Source organism: Leucopleurus acutus, assembly GCF_964270905.1.
Source record: "Leucopleurus acutus genome assembly, chromosome: 18".
Classification (NCBI taxonomy): Eukaryota; Metazoa; Chordata; class Mammalia; order Artiodactyla; family Delphinidae; genus Leucopleurus; species Leucopleurus acutus.
Genome location: NC_139160.1, coordinates 12,600,136 through 12,622,888, shown reverse-complemented (window position 1 = coordinate 12,622,888; position 22,753 = coordinate 12,600,136). Strand labels below are relative to the sequence as shown.

At 37.0% G+C, this 22,753-nt stretch overlaps 1 protein-coding gene across 2 annotated transcripts in view; it reads left to right on the top strand.

The window, feature by feature from the left end:
• ALG5 (ALG5 dolichyl-phosphate beta-glucosyltransferase) overlaps window positions 1-22,359 on the top strand; it is a 33,075-nt gene extending 10,716 nt beyond the window's left edge. The window contains exons 4-8 of one of the 2 annotated variants that reach the window (XM_082859165.1): window positions 3,484-3,597; window positions 7,041-7,100; window positions 12,528-12,679; window positions 19,632-19,717; window positions 21,823-22,359. In XM_082859165.1, coding sequence (XP_082715291.1) covers window positions 3,484-3,597; window positions 7,041-7,100; window positions 12,528-12,679; window positions 19,632-19,717; window positions 21,823-21,938 — 528 coding nt within the window. In that variant the 3' untranslated portion in view covers window positions 21,939-22,359. The remainder of the gene's footprint in view (window positions 1-3,483; window positions 3,598-7,040; window positions 7,101-12,527; window positions 12,680-19,631; window positions 19,718-21,822) is intronic. The other variant, XM_082859164.1, reaches the window with a different exon arrangement.
• Window positions 22,360-22,753: the final 394 nt, after the last annotated feature.

The following is a 22,753-nucleotide window of genomic DNA, read 5'->3' as shown; positions in this document are numbered from 1 at the left end:
AATAAGATTACATGATTTTTTGCAGTTTACAAAATGCTTTCATGTATTGAGTTTTACCTATATGAAGGTGCTATGCAAAACATGGTAGTGTGAATTAAGATAAATCTGGGACTTCCCTGGTGGTCCAGTGGTTAGGACTCCATGCTTCCACTGCAGGGGTCTGGGGACTAGGATCCCCAAAAACTGCACAGTGAGACTGAAAAAAAAAAAAGATAAGTCTGATATGGTCACTCCTGATGTAATTTACAGTCTAATACAAAAAGTGATTGTACTTATGAGAGAGGCACAGATGAGCTACAGTAGAAGTTCCAGCAAAGAAGAGGTTACTTTCAGCAGAGGCATAACAGGTAGGAATCAAGATACACTGAAAAAGATCTAAAAGCAAGATATGTGAAAGAAAATCCAAACAACAGTGCCTTAAATGATGTAGAGGTTAATTTATTTATTTTGTGCCTCCCGAAGAAGTCTAGATGTAGGCAGTGCAGGGCTCATTCAACAACTCCGTGTCCTCAGGAACCCAGCTTCCTGCCTTTTCACTCCCTCTTCCTCCTGCCCACCTGCATACAAAGTGACTGCGGGAGCACCAGCCATTACCTCCTCATTCCAGACAGGAAGGGCAGAGGGCAAAAGACGCATGCCAGTTAGTTTGTCCCTTCTAAGGAACTTTCCCAGAAGCTCCACCCAGTGACTGGCCAGAACAGGGTCATGGAGCCACCCCTATTTCCAAGGAAGGCTGAGAGATGTTTTTTCTGACATTTTCATTCTCGGCCAAATCAGGGTTTCATTTGTAAGGAAGAAGAAAAGAATAGGTATTAGGTAGGTAACTAGCAACCTTGGGCACATAAGTAAAATAGCAAACTTCACAAAAGATATGTCCCTGAAGCCAGGCCTCCAACGATGGTGAACACTGGCTTCCACTTGCTGACTGACTATTTTGAGCTGGACAGCAAAAATTTACCACTTCAACATACTTATCACATTTAAACCTCCTCACATCATCTCAGTGAGTTAGGTCCTATTATTTTGATTATATAGATGAGGAAATTGAGGCATAGATAGGTAAAGTGACTTACTCAACATCACATAGATGTTAAGGCAAGATTTGGATTGGGTTGATTTAACCATGAAATCGTGCTCTTCACCTCCCTGATCCCATATGGAGAAAGATTTGAGAGAAGAGCATGCCAGTCAGCAGAGCAAGAAATGACAGAAGTAGGAACTCTTGGGGTATGTACTAGAAGCAGTGAGTTTTCTCTGACAGGGTCACAGGATATGCAGAAAGGAGAAAAAGAAAATAAGATTGATGCAATATCATCGTGGGCTTTAAATGCACCCATTCATTTATTTATTCAGCCCACATTTGAGTGCTCACTAAGTGCCACGTACTTCATTAGAGATGCCAAGATGAAAGATACTGTCCTGTCCGTAGGGTATCATAGTTCACTAGTGTTATAAATGCTCCAGTATAAATGCTCTGGGAGGAGCAGCAAAGACTTCCCACAGGAGATAAATTCTGGATGGACTCTTGAAGGAGGATTAGGAATTCTCTAGGCAAAATTCGAGGCAGGGAGCTTGCAGAGGAGAACATGAACAAAGACACAACAAAGGAACTTCTAGTGGTACATGAGGCTTGACTTTAGAGATACGCTGGAGGGTTATGTGGGTGTAGATCACAGACTTTAGGCTAGAGGCTGCTAGACTTTCACCATTGACAGAGTGACAGCAGCCAGCGCAGTGGTGTAGGCAAGGTACCATGAATATTTGGATTATGATGGTGACACAACAGAGGAAGAGGAAAAGACGAATATGAGAGGTATGCAAAGTGAGGTAGAATTGTGTCAGGTGATCGGAGAGAGCAATGAGTTACCAGTAAGTAGCCTTGGGTACCTGAGAGGGGGAGGATGTCGTTAGAGAAGAGGTGAAACACTGGAAGAGGAGCTGGTTTAAGAGACAATATGTTTAGTTGAGTTTGAGCCATACTGAGTTTGAGATGCCAAGTAGTGGTATCCAGAATAGCCTGGTGGAGAGGGTGTGAGAGTCATCCACATGTGTCAGCTGAGAGTTGAAGCCATTCAGTTGGCAAGGAAGAGGGTATAGAAGAAAAGGAGGGCCAAGAACCAAGCCTTGGGGCAAAGAGGCACATGAGGAAGAAGAAAAATCAGAAAGAACAGAGGGGAGAGGGTGTGACTGAATGGACAACTGTGGGAGCAGCTAACTTAGACTCTTTCCAAGAAGTCTGGCAGTGAAGTGGAGGCCATCCAGATAGGATGTGAGAGTAGCAGGCATTCAAAAGCCCCCTTTAAAGAAAACGATGAGGTGGCTGAAACAAGTTTGAGGGCGAAGGCAATTTTCCATTAATATTGTGTAACAACCTACAGTTCAGCCTTATCAGGTATCACTGAAATAGTCCTTTATTGTTTTTTTATCTCAAACGTATAGCTACAGATTTTGTGCCTTGTAATGTTTACTCTATTCCAAAACTTAATGTTTATAGATTAAATATAACATTTTTATTTCTGCTTTTTTACCCATATTCTAACAGATATGATAAAGAAAATTACAGATACTAATTAGCCTTATACTATACAATAATTAATCAAATTTCTGTCTAGATTTGTATATATACATCTTATCTATAGCCACACTGCTGAGTGACATCAAAGCTGTATTCTGTATCAAACCATAAATATATTTACACTTAAGACACACTGTATTCACTCACATGCACCATGAAATTAAGAGTTGATGCGTAAATCACTTTTTGGCCTTTTGGCTAAGATCAAGTGAAGAGTTGATGCATAGTTTATTTCTGAGTGAAATATACACTCGTAGAGCCATATTCTGCCCAAAAGACCAATCAATTCAAAACTGAATGGCATAATTTTGCTAAGTGTCAGATGCCTCAGATAGCAAAATAACATTTGAATATATCCATACTTTCTAAATTTTAGTGACATTCCACATTTCTTTATTCAACAATTAATTTAAAATACTTTAGATTCCATAATAAAAGATAGTGAAGATCTGTCATGTTATGATGCATGTCATAGCAAAGCTATCTATGTTTTGTTCTTCCTGTGCTGCTGTAAGGAACCCCTGATCCCTTTTATGCAGCATAATACATATACAATACAGATATAATATTTATGATAGGTATTTTACATTTTTATTCTTACTGATGCAGCATATCTTTAACTTATCCAAATCTATTTTCTTATCTTGATATTTTCCAAGGTATTAATAGTATGACTTCACAAAGTTTTAAAAATCATGAAATAGACATTAGCTACTTTTGGAAAGATCTTATCAATGTAATTTACGTTCAGTGAACTTCGGCCTCTTTCTGCCATTTCATACCTAATATTTAATTCTTGGATATTTTAAGTACAAACTGATATGTCACCGAATTTAACAAACTGATATGTCACCGAATTTAACCTTGATTTTAAGCAACTTTCTTTTCTTTGAAATTTTTAAATCCAGGGTGTATTCAGTTCTCGAGGAGAAAAGATCCTCATGGCAGATGCTGATGGAGCCACAAAGTTTCCAGATATTGAGAAATTAGAAAAAGGACTGAATGATCTACAGCCTTGGCCTGTGAGTATAAGAATATAGTTTAAACAATATTCATTAAAGAATAGAGGGAGTCTAAAGTAAAGTTAAAATGATATTTACCTGTAAGTTAAACAATTGGGAGATTTTTTTTTTTGGTGTGAAATTCCTGTATACAGTCCCACAGAAGAGCTAATATTTTATTATAAACATCTGCTGATTTTCTGAGATTCACTTGACAATTACTTATTTAATATTCTGTCCGTCTCAATTTTAAATTGCTTTACTTCTACCAGAGTTTTAATATTTATCATGCATATTTAGCTAAGTCTTTTATTTAAAAGCATAGACTGAGACTTCTGGGTAAAGATGTGAAATGAAACTGAATCACCAGACTCTTGTTTTTGATGAAACAAACAAAAACAAAACACAAGCAGCAATCTCTCAAAAAAAGATTATGTGTAAGTGTGTGCCATAACTTCAGAAAGTGGAGGTTGACTTCCACTCAGTATAATGCATTAGACTTTCATCCAAATTGCTATGTATATCAGCAATTTGTTCCTTTTAATCACTAAGTAATATTCCATTGTATGGGTGTACCACAGTTTCTTTATCCGTCCAACTGTTGAAGGACATTTGGACTGTTTTCCAGCATTTGGCAATTATGAATAAAGCCAGTATCAACATTTGTTTTTAATAAAAAAAGTAGAGGTTGAGGAAAGAAAGAAAATCTTGGTGCCATTCCCACCTCTTAAAAGCCATTTAGAGAAAGAAGATGAATTTATCAAATTCTGAGCGTTTTTAAAAATATTCCCAATCTAGAAAGAATCAGACTTCAAGAATGAGTTAGCACCCATAGACAACCGTATCCCAGGATTCTAGCAGAAGCGGAAATTGCTAGGGCTCACCATTGTCCTGGCCTCAGACTGGGTTTGGGTTGATCACAGATCCACGTGATTGGATCCATTCCTCAGAGGAGTGTACCCTTGTCCTTGTACAGGGTATGACAAAATCTCACAACAGCAAGGAACCCAGATAACCCAGGAAAGCTACATAGAGCTTTAGGGTGCTGCCCGCCACCACCAAGTATAATCCTCAGGCCTTGAGACTCTAGTTCAGAAGGGAAAAATAGGTATCACGAAAGGTAGAAGTTTATCAAGGAGAATTCACCTATACTGTACAAGAGCTACCCATGTTAATCATGACAAAATGAAAAGAAATAAATGGCAGCTACACCAACATATTACTACAGAAAAAGAATTAAAGAAAGTTTCATACAAAAGGAAGATAAACCCCATCTGAAAGCCAGTGTAATCCAAGGAAAAGGCTAAAATTACACAAGAGTATTTTTGCTAAAGAAATAATACTTAATGAAAGTAAGAATTCAGCAACACAGGCAATTTGAAGGTGAGATGACAATTGCAGATTTAAGAAAACAAATTGAGGGCCAAAATAAGATCAATAAATGGAACTATCCATGAATGAAATAGACCAGATTTAAACTTAATTATTATATTTGTTAAAATATTATTATATATTTGTTAAAATAATTCCTGATCATTCAAAAAGTAAACAATTTAAAACACCACACATAGAAAACCTATTAAAGCAAAACATCCAAAACCCAGAAAATTTAATAATAATTATAAAAATCCATCTCATATTTCTCTTCCTAGGAATAAATATCTATTTAATTTCATAGTTTGTGAAATATTGTTTCTTCCTCCACCATCACCCACTCCCGTTTGTTTTTTCAAGATACTAAATTAACTAATATCATTCTTAAAAGAATTAGTTTTGCAAATAACCCTTTTACCTGTGCTGTTCAAAGCAGTAGCTACATGTGGCTATTTAAGTCAATTAAAATTAAATAAAATTTTACTTCTTCAGTCTCACTGCCCACATTGCAAATACATGTGGTTAGTAGCTACCTTATTGGCTGACACAGATGTAGAGCATGTCCAAAATCAAAGTGATTTTGGACAGTGAAATTATTAAATTATTATTGGATATGTTACATGTTCACTCTTACTAAAAAAAGTATGTCTTTTTTCATCTCTTAGTAAATCATGATAAGCTAAAAGAAAAGTCCAACTGGTGAAATTCTTGGGTTTGATATCCTAGTTCTCTCCAGAGAATCTACGGAGACTTGATATATTTCTCCCGCATTATTTCTCTACCTTGGGGACCCAAGAGTAGGAGGGAGAGTGGAAGGTGTCAGATTGTTAGCTGCCTATATGTCATTCTGTGGTGGGGCAAAGAAAAGTTAAATGATTCAGCCAAAGTCAGGGGGTGAACCAAACCATACACTGGAAAAAAAATCTGAACCTTCCTCTTATAAATCCAGGTCCTCTGAAAAGGAAAGGAGTTCTGATGTCATCTTTTTTTCTAATCCTAACCCAATTTACTGCATTGTTACTATAAATGTTGAGTTTTTGTTTTGTTTTGTTTTTTGTTTTTTTGCGGTATGCGGGCCTCTCACTGCTGTGGCCTCTCCCGTTGCGGAGCACAGGCTCCGGACGTGCAGGCTCAGCGGCCGTGGCTCACGGGCCCAGCCACTTCGCGGCATGTGGGATCTTCCCAGACCGGGGCACGAACCCGTGTCCTCTGCATCGGCAGGCGGACTCTCAACCACTGCGCCACCAGGGAAGCCCTATGATGTATTTTTAAATCCTCTGGAGCTAGTCCTTCATCACTCTTAGAATTTTCTCGGCTCTTCTTCGTTCTTTATTTTTCAATATTAACTTCCAAATCAGCTTGTCTAAATCAATGAAAAGTTATTTTTATGTTTTCATTGGTATGGCATTAAATTTAAAGATGAGCTTAATGAGCATTGCCTTTTCAGTGCTGTCAGTGCATCCTCTCATCCATGGTCATGGCATGCCCTCTGTGGCTGGATTTTTTTGTTTCCTTTGGTTGCGTTTATATCTTTCCTTTATTTAGATCTTGCCACATTTCTTGTAAAGTTTATAGATTTTTCTTATTGATGTTATAAATACTATCTTTTCTTCCATTATATCTTCTGATCACTGTTTGTACATATGAAGGCTAAAATATTATATATATATTCATTTTGTGCCCACTCATCTTTTTACATTCTCTTATTGTTTGTAGTAGGTTTTCAGTTGATATTCTTGGGTTTCCATAATGTAATGATTATATATAAAATGCCATCTACAGATAACGCTTTTCTTTCTAATACTACTACTTTTTCTTATAATTATATTGATACAGTATTTTCAATTAGAAAAATCACTTAAATATATGACTTTTGAAATAATGCATGCCCCTTATATTTAGCCCTGAATAATGTCATCTTGGTAAATACAATTAGAGTTGTTTAAGTTGTACATACTCTGAATTCCTCAGTAAACCTTTAAAGATATTTAATGTTACTTTTTTAAAAAATAGTTTCTAAAAAATGAGGTATTCACATTGAAAATAAATATTTTTATTAATGATACTTATTTCACTGCTTTTTTCCTCAGGATCAAATGGCTATTGCATGTGGATCTCGAGCTCATTTGGAAAAACAATCAATTGCTCAGGTGAGGCTTTCATCATGGATCAGTTTTCTCCTTTTTTACATATACATTAGCATGAGATAAGCTTTCATACTTAATCTCATAAAGATGAGGTTCCTTTCAGAAGAAAGGATTAGCATATTCAGGAATTGATTTTTTTTTTTTTTTCATGAGTATACAGGGAGGATGTAGACTTCACTTTGATTTTGGATACAAGCAGCTCTTTTTTTAAGACACAAAGAGAGTCCCCATTCAGTTATTATATAAGGCAAATTTCTCCAAATGATCCATTTTTGAACCTATCAACTTGCCTTTAGTTTTTCTCATGTCAGCACACTTAAGTACTATATCTTAAGTTTTATTCAAAGTTTAAATTTGTTTTTAACTGTTCCTCTTAGAAAAGCATTATACCTTCAGATTTGTAAAGTTGTACTGCCCTTTTTAGTATATTCAAAAAAATCACTGAAGACATTAACTTCTTCAGGTTGTAATTTACAGATCAGGCTAAGAAGCTGGAGTAACTTTGAGGAAAAAAATATAATAAGGAACTACTCTATGCAGTATTTTTTATTTTAATTATTTTTTCACTTGAAAACGTAGACCTAATGTATCAAGCTCCGTAACTGTCCATTATATTCTTAACAGTTCATCTACTAGATTGGTCAAGGAGATCAAGAATAAAGCCATATTTTCAGTGCAAGGTCAAAATTATCTGGGGTGTTTTGTTTGTTTGTTTGTTTTTCCTTTAATGTATGTTCTTAGGCCAATCCCAGACACTAAGTCAGACTCTAGCCACGGGACCAGGAATGTGCTTTTTAACAGTTTCCCAGGTCACCCTATGCATACCAGAGTTTGAGAACCAGTGGAATAAAAGATTGAACCTTTCCCTTAGTGATTCTGAAGTAGGACATGAAAATATTCTCATTTTTTCCCCAAGATATACTGATGGCAGAGTCATAAAATCCCTTAAGGATTTTGCTCAAATGTGGAAACCTGAACTTTCCTTTTTTTGTTTTTGTTTTTTTTCGCGGTACGCGGGCCTCTCACTGTTGTGGCCTCTCCCGTTGCAGAGCACAGGCTCCGGACGCGTAGGCTCCGTGGCATGTGGGATCTTCCCGGACCAGGGCACGAACTCATGTCCCCTGCATCAGCAGGCAGACTCCCAACCACTGCACCACCAGGGAAGCCCCTCCTTTTTTTGAGAAATAAATAATTTTAACATCTTCAGCATCTAGTCCAAATGTAACTCTATAACCCTATGGACTGTTATTGGTGTTTCAAAAAGGTTAATCTGTTAACCATAGAGAATCAAACTCCTAGAAATTTAACACTGAAAGAGTTTAGAGATTAGCTAGTCCAGCTTCATCACTTTACTGATACACAAGAGATAAGGAAAGAAAAAGTGCATGTGCGAAATGTTCAGCACATTATTTATCATTGTGAAATACTAGAAACTATAAAATACTAAATCCCAACACTAGAAAGTGTACATATTTCCCCTGGACGAAATATCGTGCAGTGATAAAATAGATGCTAATGGAGACTGTATAATCATGTTGGGAAATACTAAAATATTAGGTTGTATGGAGAAAAAACAGTATGATATTGTAAATACAGTATAATTGTGTAAAAAACACTTAATGAAAATAGACTGATGTTAACTTAAGGGTTTTGTGAGTAAATTTGGTCCTTTTTTAAAATATATATATAGATAGGGGAAAAGAGGATTATCTACTTGGAAAGGAAAAAGGGTTGGAGAAATAGGAGGCAGTAATTAGGAAGCAGTTGAAGTAATCTAGGCAAGAAACAGTTGGGACCTGTATTGTTGGTAGAAAAGAACTGTGGTTTTTGATTTTGTTTTTAACAGTGCAAATTCTCTCACTTAGAACTTCCATTGGTTGAAAACTCTTTGAATTTTTTTCCAGAATAGTAAGATGAGGCTGTGCTATGGTCTGAACCTTCTTTTACCTAGTGATGCTTTTAACCAGTCATCAAGGGATCTATTCTAGGATCTATGCATTTATAATTTATCTTGTCATCTATCCATCCATTCCTCCATCTGTAAAACTTACTTACTGACATAGTGCTTTTGGACCCTACAGAATTGGCTGCTACTCTAGAAAGAAAGGGTAAACTGGTCCACTGACTAGAGATCAGCAGTTGTCCTCTGCAGATGCTACGTATAACTCCTGCTGAGTAGGCTTGTAGTTCAAGTCCAGGTGATTCTCACAGAACTATACCTGTCTTATAGAAGGTCATCTCCAAGGGGCAACACAACCATCTGCCACGTGTCCAAGAAAGTGCGGCGTGGCCTTCCACTTCTCAGCCATTAGGGTGTTCTCTTAATGTGCCATAGGTAATATAGATCCTGCATGGTGATCGATCTGTGGACAGTGAGAAAATTATAAAAGTATTAATTAACCAAGATAGTAAACAGCAACTTCAGTAGCTTAACTGTGTAGTTTTCAGTCTTATCTGTCCTAAATACCTTTACACATATTCTCAGTTAATCTTACCGTCTGTTCTGTTGCTCTCTTGGAAGACAAACATGCATGATACAGCACCATGGGAGTCTTTCAGGCATCCTTAAAAGTGTTCATATGCCCATGTGTTCTGTATAAGAGTTAAAACAGTCATGTTTATATTGTCTGGGTATTCTCAAACTTATCATTTTTAAATGATTCAAAATAGAATCCATTACTGTTTGTTTGATCTCTTTAGATTTCTTTTTGAAGAGTCTGCTTCAGTCTTAGGACTTCTTTAGCTTCTCTTTTTAAGATAATAAAATTACCAGTCAGCTTTAAATTTCACCTGAATTCCTTGTTTACATTTCATAAACATTAGAGATGATTGTTAATATTAAAGCAGTGAATGTTTTTAAATATCTACTTCAGAAGTTCATATAATGCTATTCTATGACTTTGTTACCTTCATTTAACTAAATAAGTCTATCCTGTAGTATGTTTTTAGATGTCTTCTAAATTCTAAGATATTTTGCCAAGTTTTAAAAATTAAAGAAAGTTCCAGTTGTTTGTAGATTATATTGTTATGCTTTTCAATATGTTAGAAATCAAATAAGTTAAAGTCCTCATGTGAACTCAACATGTTTCTGTTTTTTTAAAAAATAGCCATTATCCTAAAACAAACAAAAATGTTCTATTAGCATCCAAGCAAAAGCAGTCATGAATATTTTCATTTGGTTACTAGTAAGCTCATCTAAATCATGTTAAAAATCATTCAAGGAGAATAGTTTATAGGTATTATTTTTCTACCTTTTTTTTTTTTTTGTGGTACGCGGGCTTCTCACTGCTGTGGCCCCTCCCACCGCGGAGCACAGGCTAGGGACGCGCAGGCCCAGCGGCCATGGCTCACGGGCCCAGCCGCTCTGCGGCACATGGGATCCTCCCAGACTGGGGCACGAACCCACGTCCCCTGCATCAGCAGGCGGACTCTCAACCACTGCGCCACCAGGGAAGGCCAATTTTTATTTTTCTGTCTTTCGATTTCTGTTTGTTCCTTTACTAAGCATAAATGCTCTTTTGGAGGTTTAATCACTCAACCAGTATTTATTGGAAATATTTTAAATGAAAGGCACTGAGCAAGCTGTTGTGAGATTCCCAAAGTATTTTAAGATGAGGTTTCTGCCCTATCTGCTTAGAGAGGTAAGACATACTTACATCAAAACATAACTAACGATTCTAGGTGATCAGTGAGAAGTGCTAGAGCTTTAGAGTTTGTTTTACATACCCTATAGATAAGTATTTTATTCTTCCTTCCCTTCTTGCCCTATTTAATACACAAGTGAAACTGTGGTCAGGAGGTTAAAGTGAGCTTTCAAGCCTTCTTCCCTTATTAAAAGCTTTTATTTTCTGTTACTTCCTGTACCAAACACTTGGTTAAAGGCTTTAATATTATCTCATTTAAACTTTACAGTACCTTTGTGAGGCAGGCATTTCATTCTAGATGAGAAAAGTGGCATTTAGAGAGTGGAAGTAACTTGTTCAAGGTCAGCCTGCTAATCATTTTTTTTAAATAAATTTATTTATTTTTTTTTTCTGCATTGGGTCTCTGTTGCTGCATACAGGCTTCCTCTAGTTGCGGCAAGCGGGGGCTACTTTTCATTGTGGTGCATGGGCTTCTCATTGCGGTGGCTTCTCCTGTTGCGGAGCATGGGCTCTAGGCACGTGGGCTTCAGTAGTTGTGTCATGCAGGCTCAGTAGTTGTGGCTCACAGGCTCTAGAGCACGGGCTCAGTAGTTGTGGCGCACGGGCTTAGTTGCTCTGCGGTATGTGGGATCTTCCCGGACCAGGGCTCGAACCCATGTCCCCTGCATTGGCAGGCAGATTCTCAGCCACTGCACCACCAGGGAAGCCCACAGCCTGCTAATTATTAATGGAGCCAGGATTCAAATATAGGCCTGCTCAGCTCCGTGGCTTTTCTCCCATCATTTTTTCACTGTTGAGTCATGATTTTGTTCGATGGTGATAGAAAAAGACATGTGAATGAAGAACAATACTAAAGATTACAATAATGAAAAAGAAAATCCAAAAGGAGGAAAGGGCTTTTATTTAGTAGGATGAGATATTAAATATTCTGCATAGACTCTTACTGGTTTGCTTATGTGCATATGTAAATATCATTCCATGGGTCTATTACCATAATTATAGAAAACTTTAAGAGATCTTATCTTTTTTTAATCCTAAATATGAAAGTATAGAATTCAGTGATAGTTAATGATGTTTTTTAAAGTTTGCATTGTTTAATGAATAATGGAATATGTGTCATGTTACTACTAATAATAAAATTAACGACTAATAACAATAATGAATTCTCAGATAGGATTAGACTACTTAAGTTTAATATCCAAAGTATTAAAGAACTTTCCTGTTAAAATATATTTAATCAGAAATATCTGTCATAGTTAGAGACACTGGGTTTTTGTTTCAAACTCCCTTCTAGTCTGTGACACTCTGCTGTACCTCTTCTATTGCATTCTCATTAGCTAGGTATCATACTTCAGGTTGAAATCTTAGTGTTTATTTTTCCAAGATATTCTGGTAACTCACCTGTTTTTGAAACTGAAATGTGTTTGGGGCACAAAATATAAGGTGAATGAGATGTTCTTCTGGCTCAGAGCAGCCCTCCAACTGCTGTGGTACATTTCTGGCACATTGAAGCCCTGACTCTCACAGGCATTGTGATTCTTCTTGTCTGACTCCACCTCCAGGAAGTGAGTAACTACTTTTCTAGCCTCTGTCCAGCTCCAAGCATGAGGCGTCCTCACAGTTTCTAGAATAGACTTTGCCTGTGCAGCTAATGGAACAATGGCGTTCATGTGTGAGATCTACCCAGTCAATTAAGTATTAAGTTGCAGTTGTCTACAGCCAGGTGTTTTCAATGTCTCCTTTATAGATAAATAGAAAAGTCATTTATATTTTGTCTTTGTTTCAGCGTTCTTACTTCCGTACTCTTCTCATGTATGGGTTCCACTTTCTGGTGTGGTTCCTTTGTGTCAAAGGAATCAGGGATACACAGTGTGGGTTCAAATTATTAACTCGAGAAGCAGCGTCACGGACGTTTTCATCTCTCCACATTGAACGATGGTAGGTTCCTAACCGGAATGTGTCTGGTGTATCTTATACAGCAGTTTCTCCAGGTAATGGGCAGCAGCCCTGTAGTCCCATAACGAACATCCAGGTTTAAACAAAATTGACACTTATATATGTAAACTTAATCTGTACCCTTACTAGTTTGGTTCTTATTTACCTCAAACCAAACATAGGGTATAAAGTTATATATTTACTTTAATTGTAGACAGTATAAATTGAGAGGCCTGAAAACATCCTGTTTCCTTAAGCTTCCTTTTTTTCCTTCAAAGAAAAAAGAAAAAGCTCAGACATATCAAAGCAGAAGAGGGTACCCACTTTCTCTCCTTTCCTTTCTTTTGCAGGAGTAAGTTCCCTCTCCTGCCTAAGACCAATCCTTGGACCTCTGCATCCCCTTCCACCTTCTAACAACCCAATCCTGTTCACTTATTTTCTCTCCTGTGTATTTAGCCTTTTCTCTCAACCACATCTTTCCCATCAGTTTTTTCAAGTTTAAATTTCTCTTGCCATTAGAAAAACACCCTCTCCATTGACCCCTGCCCCCAGCATCCCTTCAACTCTAGCCCTCTTTCCTTTCACAGCGAACCTTTTCTTGGAAAAGTGGTCCATATTCAGTGTCCCCATCTTTTCGCTTCCCACTCACTCCTCACCCATCCTCCCATCTAAACATCTAGTTACCCTCCTATGATTAAATCCAGTGGTCATGTTTAAGATGACGACTTACCGTCTCAATGAACCTGTCAGCAGCATTCGGCCTCTTTGTCCCAGACCTCACCTCGGCTCCCAGCCTGTTTAGGGAATAACAGTCACATAGAAGCCTGAAACCTTGGCATCATTACAGCCTTCCCCACAGCCCCTCCGTATATCCAGCCCATGACCGAGGCCTGTTGTTTTGAGCTTTTATGTCCCTTCATTTCTTTTCATCTTCACCACAATCCAAGACATCAGTTCCTATGCTGCAGTCCAAGGGGACCCTTCAGAAATTAGAAGTGATCAATCAGATGCACCTCTTCTGCTTCCCATTGCCTTTCGGTGCCTTCCAAGGCCTTGAGAGGGATACCAATAGGCAGTATCAGTATTGATATTACGGCCTGGCCCACCTGAGTCTCCATGTGCAGATTCTTCTTCTCACCACCCACTGCCCCTCCGTCAAGTTCTCCTTATCCTTCAGATCTTCGTTAGAACAACCTGCCCTCACTCTGTACCAGATCAGATGCCCCTGATTGTATGCTGCTGCAGTGCCATAAGCCATTCTCGTAGCACCTGTCACATCTGTAGTGTTTTATTTGTGTAATGTTTCTTTTTCTCTATTAAAACGTAAGCTCCACAAGAGCAAGAATCCCATCTGATTTTGCTTATTGTATAGCAAAGAGAGTGCCTGGCACATCATAGGTACTCAGTAAATACTGTTGAAAGAATACTTACTGTTAGTACTGGGTTCTGTGAATTCTGTTCATGGTGGGAGTCTGCGTAATTATTCCAGTAGATGTTCATTTTTATAGTCTCTATAACTTTCATGTGTCTATTTGCAAAGATCTGTTATCTCCGTAGAAAGAAATGTCATATAATCTTCCCAAATAACTTTAAAGAAACTGTAGTTTCAGAATTAAAATTATCAAACATGTTTTTGAATCTTTCTTTCCTAGATTAAAATTTTTTAAGTAATGTGTATTTGGTTTTAAAATTTAGATGCATGTTTCTATTATGTTAAAGAATAAAATATATTGATAGTTAATGGACTCCAAAATCAGAGGATCTTATTTATTAAGAAGCCACTCTAGAAATAAAGCCCTCCCTGTGCATTAGATATTTTTCGGTCAGTTGTTATGTCTCCATCTATGGTCAAAGAGCTAGGTTCTTTGTAGTTCAAAAGGAAGGATTTAAAAATGGAGAACATTAGGGTTAGGGTTGATGACTTAAAAATTATGAAGTTTCCTTGTCAGGACTGTTATAAGTCAGGATTGTTGTAAGGCAGCATTGTCCAACAGAAATATAATATGAGACACAAATGCAAGCCATATATGTAATTTTATATTTTCTAGTAGCCACATTAAAAAGTAAAAAGAAAGGTGACATTTATTTTAATACTATATTGAACACAATATAAATGTAGTCATTTCAGCATGCACTCAGTATGAAAAAAATACTGAGCTATTTTACATGCTTTTCTTTGTACTATGTCTTCAGAGTACAGTACATCTCAATTCAGACTAGCCACATTTCAGTTGCCCAATAGCCAGCCACATGTGGCTAGTGTATTGGCCAGCACTGTTCCAAGGTTTTATGGGATTTTTAAGTTAAAAAAACATGTTTTTATTTTTTTCTTCTTTAAATTTTATGTTCATGTGCATGCCTTTTTAATTATTTATTTGCAATTTGATTGGCATAATACTGACCTGACTTAAAATTTTAGCCTCTCACATCTCTCTTTAGGGTCCAGTTATGTTTATGTTGTGCCCATAAAGGAGAACACCAAATACACATGTATCAACCTGATTAGCAGTATACCCTTCACCACAGTTATGTTTCATTGTCTTAATTTAAACATCTCTGTTCCTTCACTTCAATCAAGAAAGACTAAAGAGCAGATTTGTTTTTTCTTATGCAGCATAAGTTTTAGAAACCAAATTGTGCGTCCACTCATTTCCATATGTGTCTCCTTGGACGGTTTTTTTAAGAGGACTTGTTCTAAAGAGTCACTGAAATTTTTCTCGTAACTTTCAGGGAATCCCAGTCAAGTAGAGTTTCTAGGTATTACAACACTTCAAGGTATACGCTGTACTGCTGAAGTTAAAAGACTACAGGCATCTCTTTGATTCCGAATTACTTGAGTATGGGTAACGTTAAATGTTAAATATAAATATGTATATAAAATCTCCATCCTCTGAACTCTACCTCACCTAAATTCTTTCCATTTAATGTTAAGGTATAATTTGACCCAATTTATGAATAATTTTTTAAATGGATTCTTTGAAATGTACTTCTAGTGAATTTTTTTAAATTTTTAATCAATGTTATTCATGTTTATAATTTAAAGTCATTCCATCAGGCTTATAACAAGAAAACAGTTGTCCTTTGCCCCATCTCCGTCCATCCCCCATTCCTGCTCCCTCACTCCAGTCACTTTCATCTCTTTACTGCTTGTTTGTGGTGTTTGCTTTCACATTGAAAACAATGGGTCTGCATAGCTACGTCTCAGTTTTTCAGTTTTAGATATTAATTTCCACAATAGGAAATCAATGGACAAGTATTTCATTCTCTTAAACTCCTGTACACCCTCCACAGATATGCTCCTAATACAGTTTTAAAATAATGTTTGCTTAGCTCAGCATTGATCGTTATAGCTGGGTAAAGAGAATTCAAATTTGAGCCGTAGCATGCAGTGGGATTATACGACCCACATAGTTGTAGTACTTTTTGTTTTTCTAAAGGTAATAACTGGAGTTTTTTGCTGGCACTACTTGACCATGGATCTAACACTTGTCCTCACTCTCTGACAGAAGCATAAGTTCCCAGACACATCAGATTATGCCTCAATTCCATCTTTTTCTTGGAGATGGAAAGCCTTTCTCATTGGCTCTTTCTTTCTAGTTGTGTCCTGGCCTGCTGCAGCTCCTGTCCTAGATCTTGTTTTCCTTGGTTTCCATCCTAATTTAGTAGAGCACACCTCTCTTACACCTCCTAAAAAATATGAGAACGACACTGCGAGACCCCACATGTAGAGACGTGCCGTGATTCTACCTTCACACTTGTTTACCAGTTAGCTGGAGAAAGAATTATAGGTTGGAAATCCTTTTTCCTCTGGTTTTGGAAAGCATTGCTCTGTTGTCTTTGGCATCAGTGTTTCTGTGGAAAAGTCCAATTCTGTCAATAATCTAATCTTGATTCCTTGTGTATGGCATGTTTTTTCCACCCCACTTTGGAAGCCTTTTATTCAGTGTTTTGAAATGTCATGATTCAGCGACTTAACATGGCTCTTTTTCATGCATTTTGTTGAGTACTCAGGAGGCCCTCTAAGTCTGGAAACCCATGTCCTTTAGTTCTGAGAAATGTCCTTTACTCATTTCTTCGATGATCTCCTCTGTCTTTTCTCTCTTCTGTCTTATAAAACAGATATAGAGCTTCCCTATTGATCCTTTCATTTTATTTTCTCTCCCTCTTCCTATTTTTCTTCTTTTGAGATTTCCTCAATTTTATCATCTAACCCTCCTTTTAAATTTTTATTTCTGCTATCAAAACCTCAATTTCCTGCAATTCTTATATTCTAGTATTCATTTTTTAAAATCTGTTCTTGTTTCATGACTACAGTAGCTTCCACTAACACTTTATTTTCTTCTTTCCTTGCATTGTTTCTGTTGCTCCAGTTTTTTTCTTTATGTTTGTTTTTATCATTAACGTTTATCCTTAGATATCTTTAGTATGGTGCTAAAAATTTTAGCTCATCAGCAGCTGGGTGCGTGATCAGCAAACTCTGACTGATAGATTTCACTATAAATTAAACTAGTGGGGCCATTTTGTGTGGGTAACTCCCAGCTGTCACTATGTTTGGGGCTGGTCATTTTCACTAAAGTGGGATCCTTCAATTTGCTGCCTAAGAAATATGATCCTGGCTGCCAGCATTCACAGAACCGGCTGGGAGAAAGGAGAATCTCATACAGATTTTCAGTGAGCCCTCCGGTTTGCAGCCCACCTGCACCTCCACTTACAGAGGTCACTTGGGCCCTTGATGCCTGAGCCTCGGGGGCTCTATGGTGCCCGTTAACCTGCTCTGGGCTTCTCCCTCTGCCGTTGTCTACTTTCTAGTTACCACTTGTCTAGCTACTTTCCAACGTTCACATTTTTTTTTGTTGTTACTCTCATCTTCTCTTTGTTCTCGTATGGTTATCCCATCATTGTCATTTTAATTTTAGTGGGATTTCAGGAGGGAGCAGTAGGGTGTGTGTGTGTGCCATGTTTAGCAGAGTCTCAACACACTCTTTGTTCTTCAGAAATACATCTGTTCCTGAGGTAACAGCTGTATCAGGAACTGAATAACAAAAGAAAACGTGGTGACTCTGCCCTTCCCACATTTACCAAAACTCAAGAAGTCATTTCAGTTGGAGAATAACCCTTATGCTGCTTCTCTTTATTGGCATAAGGTTCCATCCGGAAGTACTTGGTATTTTAATTATAATGTTTCCTTTGGTAACAGATTGGTCTCTTATTTGTAATATGGTGATATGAACTGCAGTTTGTTTTGTTTTGTGGTTTTTTGTTGTTTTGGGGTTTTTTTTTTTAAATAAACATCTCATGTTTTCTAAAATGTTTAAGGGGAGAAGTGTATAATAAAAATAATAGTTTATAAGCCCTTTCAGTTTTTTTTAATATAAAAAAATTAATTTGTATTTCAGTTTATCGGTGGTTTTTTTACCCCACTCCTTTTCATTCATCATTTTTATGTTGTTTTGTGTCTTTGATAAGTCACTAATTCTATATGATATCTTTGGAGAAATACTTAATAATCGTGATCTGATTATTAATTAGCATTACTCAGCAGCCCATTAGGTAACTTTTTGGTTTTATGTTAAAGGAAAGTTTTAAGGGTTAATATTCAAATTATTTCCTTCTTTCGTGAGTGTCACAATTCTACTTAATGGAAGTTTTACTTAGTCCTTTTAGAAACACAAAGAACACATTTGTAGGTAGTTTTATCATCTTAGGTAAATATTTTATTAGGATAAGGAAAAGCATTAAGTGTTTTAAAAAAAAATAGTTTTCATATTGAATTATCCAAACACTTGGGATTTAAACTAGTTGCATAATGGATGGTGGTGTTATTGTAGCCAAGAAAACAGAACTCCCAAATTCAGATTGTCTGGAATCACGGAAATCAGATAGAAGTGGATTTTAGGCGTTTTCTTGTTTGTGCTCATATCTTAAAACCAAGCCTGGGAAGTCTGAAGTGTGTTCCATGCAGTCTAGAAAGTGGGGCATTTCATGGCTCAAGAATGAAAGCAAAACAGTGAAAGACTTCAGTGCTTTTTGAGGCAAGTAAAAGCATGAAGTGCAGCACAGGCAGTGGTGCTTCTCTTTTTGAGTTTAATGCCAGTGAAAGGAAGCAACTGGTTGAGAGAATTTTGTAAAAATCCAGGAAAACTTCTACGTCAGGATTCAAAAATGTTAAGGAAAGCAGATTCGACCAAAACCAAAGGGCTGATTGAAGAGGAGCTTTTTAAGAAAGAGTCTTTCCTAGGTAGAAGGAAGGCTGAGCTGGGAATTCAAGCTAGAGATGATTTTAAGTGTATGTTAAAATGAGACCACGTATCTAATTCCTATGTATATATGTAGTTATACCCACGAGGCCTTTCAGGCCAGCCTAAACTGGCTTTTCAGTTCCACCAGCTACCAGTACTGTATTGGCCAGGATGGCATTGGGGAGGGGAAGAGGGAAGGCAGGCCACAGGGACCCCGTACTTAGAAAAGAACCCTTGATTCTTTGGCGGTAGAAGAATGGAATCAAGCAGCTCTGAAGTGACTGAGAACATTCTCTCCTAGTGCTTCTCAAGGTTCTGGTTTACCAGCTCTCTGAATCTGTTGAAAATGCGATCAGTTCTGTCTCTTGAGCTAATTAAGGTTGGGATTTGAAAACCATCAATCTTGAACATTTCCAGGATTAAATTTTCTCTTGGAGCCCAGGAGGCCGTTTTTACCTCTGAGAGTTTCTGAGGTGTGACAGAGACGCCATATTTCTCATTTATATGTTATGCAGTGACACGCGATGTTATATTATTTGCCTTGAAGCTCCTGAACTACTTTGCTTTTATTTGACCTTATGTTTATCTGGCCTTCACTTTTACAATATAAGCCTTTATATCTGCTGTGTAAGCTTCTTAAAATATGCCAAGGTAGAGATTTAATTACACTCTATTTGTCTTTTTAAAAATAAATAGCAATGTATTTTCTATTTCAGGGCATTTGATGTAGAACTGCTTTACATAGCACAGTTCTTTAAGATCCCAATAGCAGAAATTGCTGTCAACTGGACTGAAATTGAAGGTGAGTATATTGTTTACATTACAGCTGATCTTAAGTGGGGGAAGACGTCAGACCATACAGTTGTCCAGTGAAGTCAGCTGGCTTTACTGTCACCCCAGCTCAGCTGTCCTAACTCAAAGGCAGTTTCATAGACAGTAAGTACAGCCTACTAATCCTTGCCACCCTCCTCCAGCTGGCTTACTGCCTTCTGTAAGCCCATAATTCATTCTGTAAATGCCTTCTTCTCCTAAGAAGAAGAAGTCTCTTCTTAGGGTCTTCATTAGGCCTACTGGCTTGCCTAAGCAATTCAATAAAAACTTGTACAGTAGACAGGATCATGGTGATTTCAGGCTAGAAGCAAGGTGAATAGTCTTCAGATAAACTTTATTGTTTGTAATACCAATTTTTTTTTAGTATTATTTCATTACTCAGTTTTGAGTACCTACAAACCACTGTGCAAAGCTAAATGAGGAATTAGTTGTTTTTACTCCAAATGTCCATAAGCCATTCACAGCCGATTTTTAACTGGCATCTGTACATATATCCAAAAATGTAAAGATTTCTAAGATTTAAAATGTGAAATCTATCATACTTCCGAATAATTTCTATTCAGAAAAGCTTAGACAGCGCTCACTGTTTAGAATTTAAAATATATTCTATTGTTCTCCTTTGCTTACCTTAGAATGATCCTAAATTAATTCACAGTGTAGGAGCAGTTAACTGGAGACTTTTTCAAAGTCACCTCTCCCCCAGGTAAGCATGGCCTCCTCTTGAAAAGTCACTGTTGAAGTAAGCAACTTCACATGTTTAGGGACAGAAAAAGGGTAGGAACCCGTCTGGAAATCATACAAGCTCTGTAGACCTCTTGGAGTCTTGCTGAATCATATTGAGTTTACAGCAGTGTGACTAATCTCCACAGTAGCAGCCTAGACCAAAGGGGATGGAAGCAGGTGAAAGGATGCCTCAGGCTCGTTAGGATCAGCTTGGTGGATGTGTCTGTGTTGATCTGTGCCCAGCACAGACTCTATGGGAAGCTGAAGTGGGGAAAAGTAAAAATATGTTTCATTTTATATCAGTTGCTCACTTGCATTTCTCAGAGAGTTGAGTGTTAAATCTCGATAACCAGCACTTAGCAGTTTTTCTGTTAATCATCCCCAAACCCTCAGCCATATACGATCGGTGCCTCCCCACTAGAGCAGGGCCATCTGAAATTCTCACGGTTTAGATCCTCCCAAGTTTTATTTCACTTCCAGGTGTTTTGTTTTTGTTGTTTTTAGAGAAACCACTCACTTTGGCTTTGAAGATATTTAAATCTCTTATCCATGATTTAAATTAATTACAGTGGATGTGTTAACTTCATTGTGGTAATCATTTCACAGTGTATACAGCTATCAAATCATCATGTTGTACACTTTAAATACATTTCAATTTTATTTTCCAATTACACCTCAGTAAAGCTTGTGGTGGTGGGGAGAGGTGGGAAGAAAGGAACAGAGAAAGAAGCTAGAGCATTTGGGCTTCAATCTGGAAATTGTCAGTGATCGTCCTGTGGTCTTTACCACTTCACTCTACCATCCAGCATGCCGGTTACCTGAGATTGGAGGGCAGGGCAGGTCTGCTTCTGACTTACCAAAAAAACAATTCCAAGGGGTAAAATCAAGGAATATAAGCTTTTAAGACATGCTCACGGAGGCAGATCTCATGCAGTCAACTGCACTTGGCATGTTGTCATTTGACAACCACTGGACAAGAAGGTGGCCTATAGCTAAGGTGTATTTATTTTATCTGATTGAGAGCCTTTGGTAGAATTAGAATAAATGTTGGGTTTTTGTCTTGGCTTTCTTATCTCAGATTATTAATCTGTACTTGTATTATGTATAGAGGTGTATCTGATTCTCTGTAGTACATGAGATCGAAAAGCAGTGTGTAAAACATGAAGATTTGCCCCCGAAAATCATTTTTAAATGTACAAAGGAATTGTTTAACAGACATACATATATAATATAAATAATGTAAGTTAAATTAAGGTGACTAGAAGCTCACAAAGGTCGTGACTTCTAAAATACAATTTTAAACTGTTATGTTTCCTGAAAATATATTTATTTTTAATTACTTTTAAATTGCAGGTTCTAAATTAGTTCCATTTTGGAGCTGGCTACAGATGGGCAAGGACCTACTTCTTATACGACTTCGATATTTGACTGGTGCCTGGAGGCTTGAACAAACCAGGAAAGTGAATTAGGTTATTTGCCATCTTTGGTTGTATTCTTATCCATCAGTGTCACATTATTTCACTTGAAATTAAAATTTTAAATAAAGCTGGAATAAAACTGTTCCATTGTATGCCTTTTGATAATTTTAAAGAATTTACTCCAGCACTACAAATCTTTATACCTCTTTTGGACACAAAAATTTTTAAGGTGTTTGTAACAAAAGTCAGATTTTCTTTTGCTTTAGCAATTTTATTCGTTTAGATTAATTATCATTATGATTCTGAGAAATACAATTTTTAAACAGAAGACAGAAGCGATTTTTCTTACTCTAAAGTGCCTTATTCTCATGAACTTAAATATAAACCATAATCATACAGGTGTTCAGGGATTTAAAAATAAATGTTTAAATATATATAAATTTATCAATATTAAACCCATAAAACTTTTTCATTCTGTAAAAGTCTAGGAAATTATGTTAAAGAAAGGATATAGGCTTGCTCACAAAGGTATCCACTTTCTCATACAGTCTTATTTATCTCCTTCCAAATTTTTCTTACCTCCCGGCAACCCTAACCTCTTGAGTTCATGTTAATAAAAATTGGAAATTCTTTATTAAAAAGAGAAAGTTTTGCGATATTAATAAATGTATTTACTTAATAACATCAGAAGCCTGTGTTTTTGAGAAACTAAAGACTAAAAAATAGCAATTATAAAACAATGAACTCCTAAAAATAAGAATTAGATTGTTTCTGATGTTTTAGAGAAAATAATAATACCTAACATTTACTGAGCGTTGACTGCCCACCACCGTTCTAAGCACTTAGTATATAATGACTCACCTAAC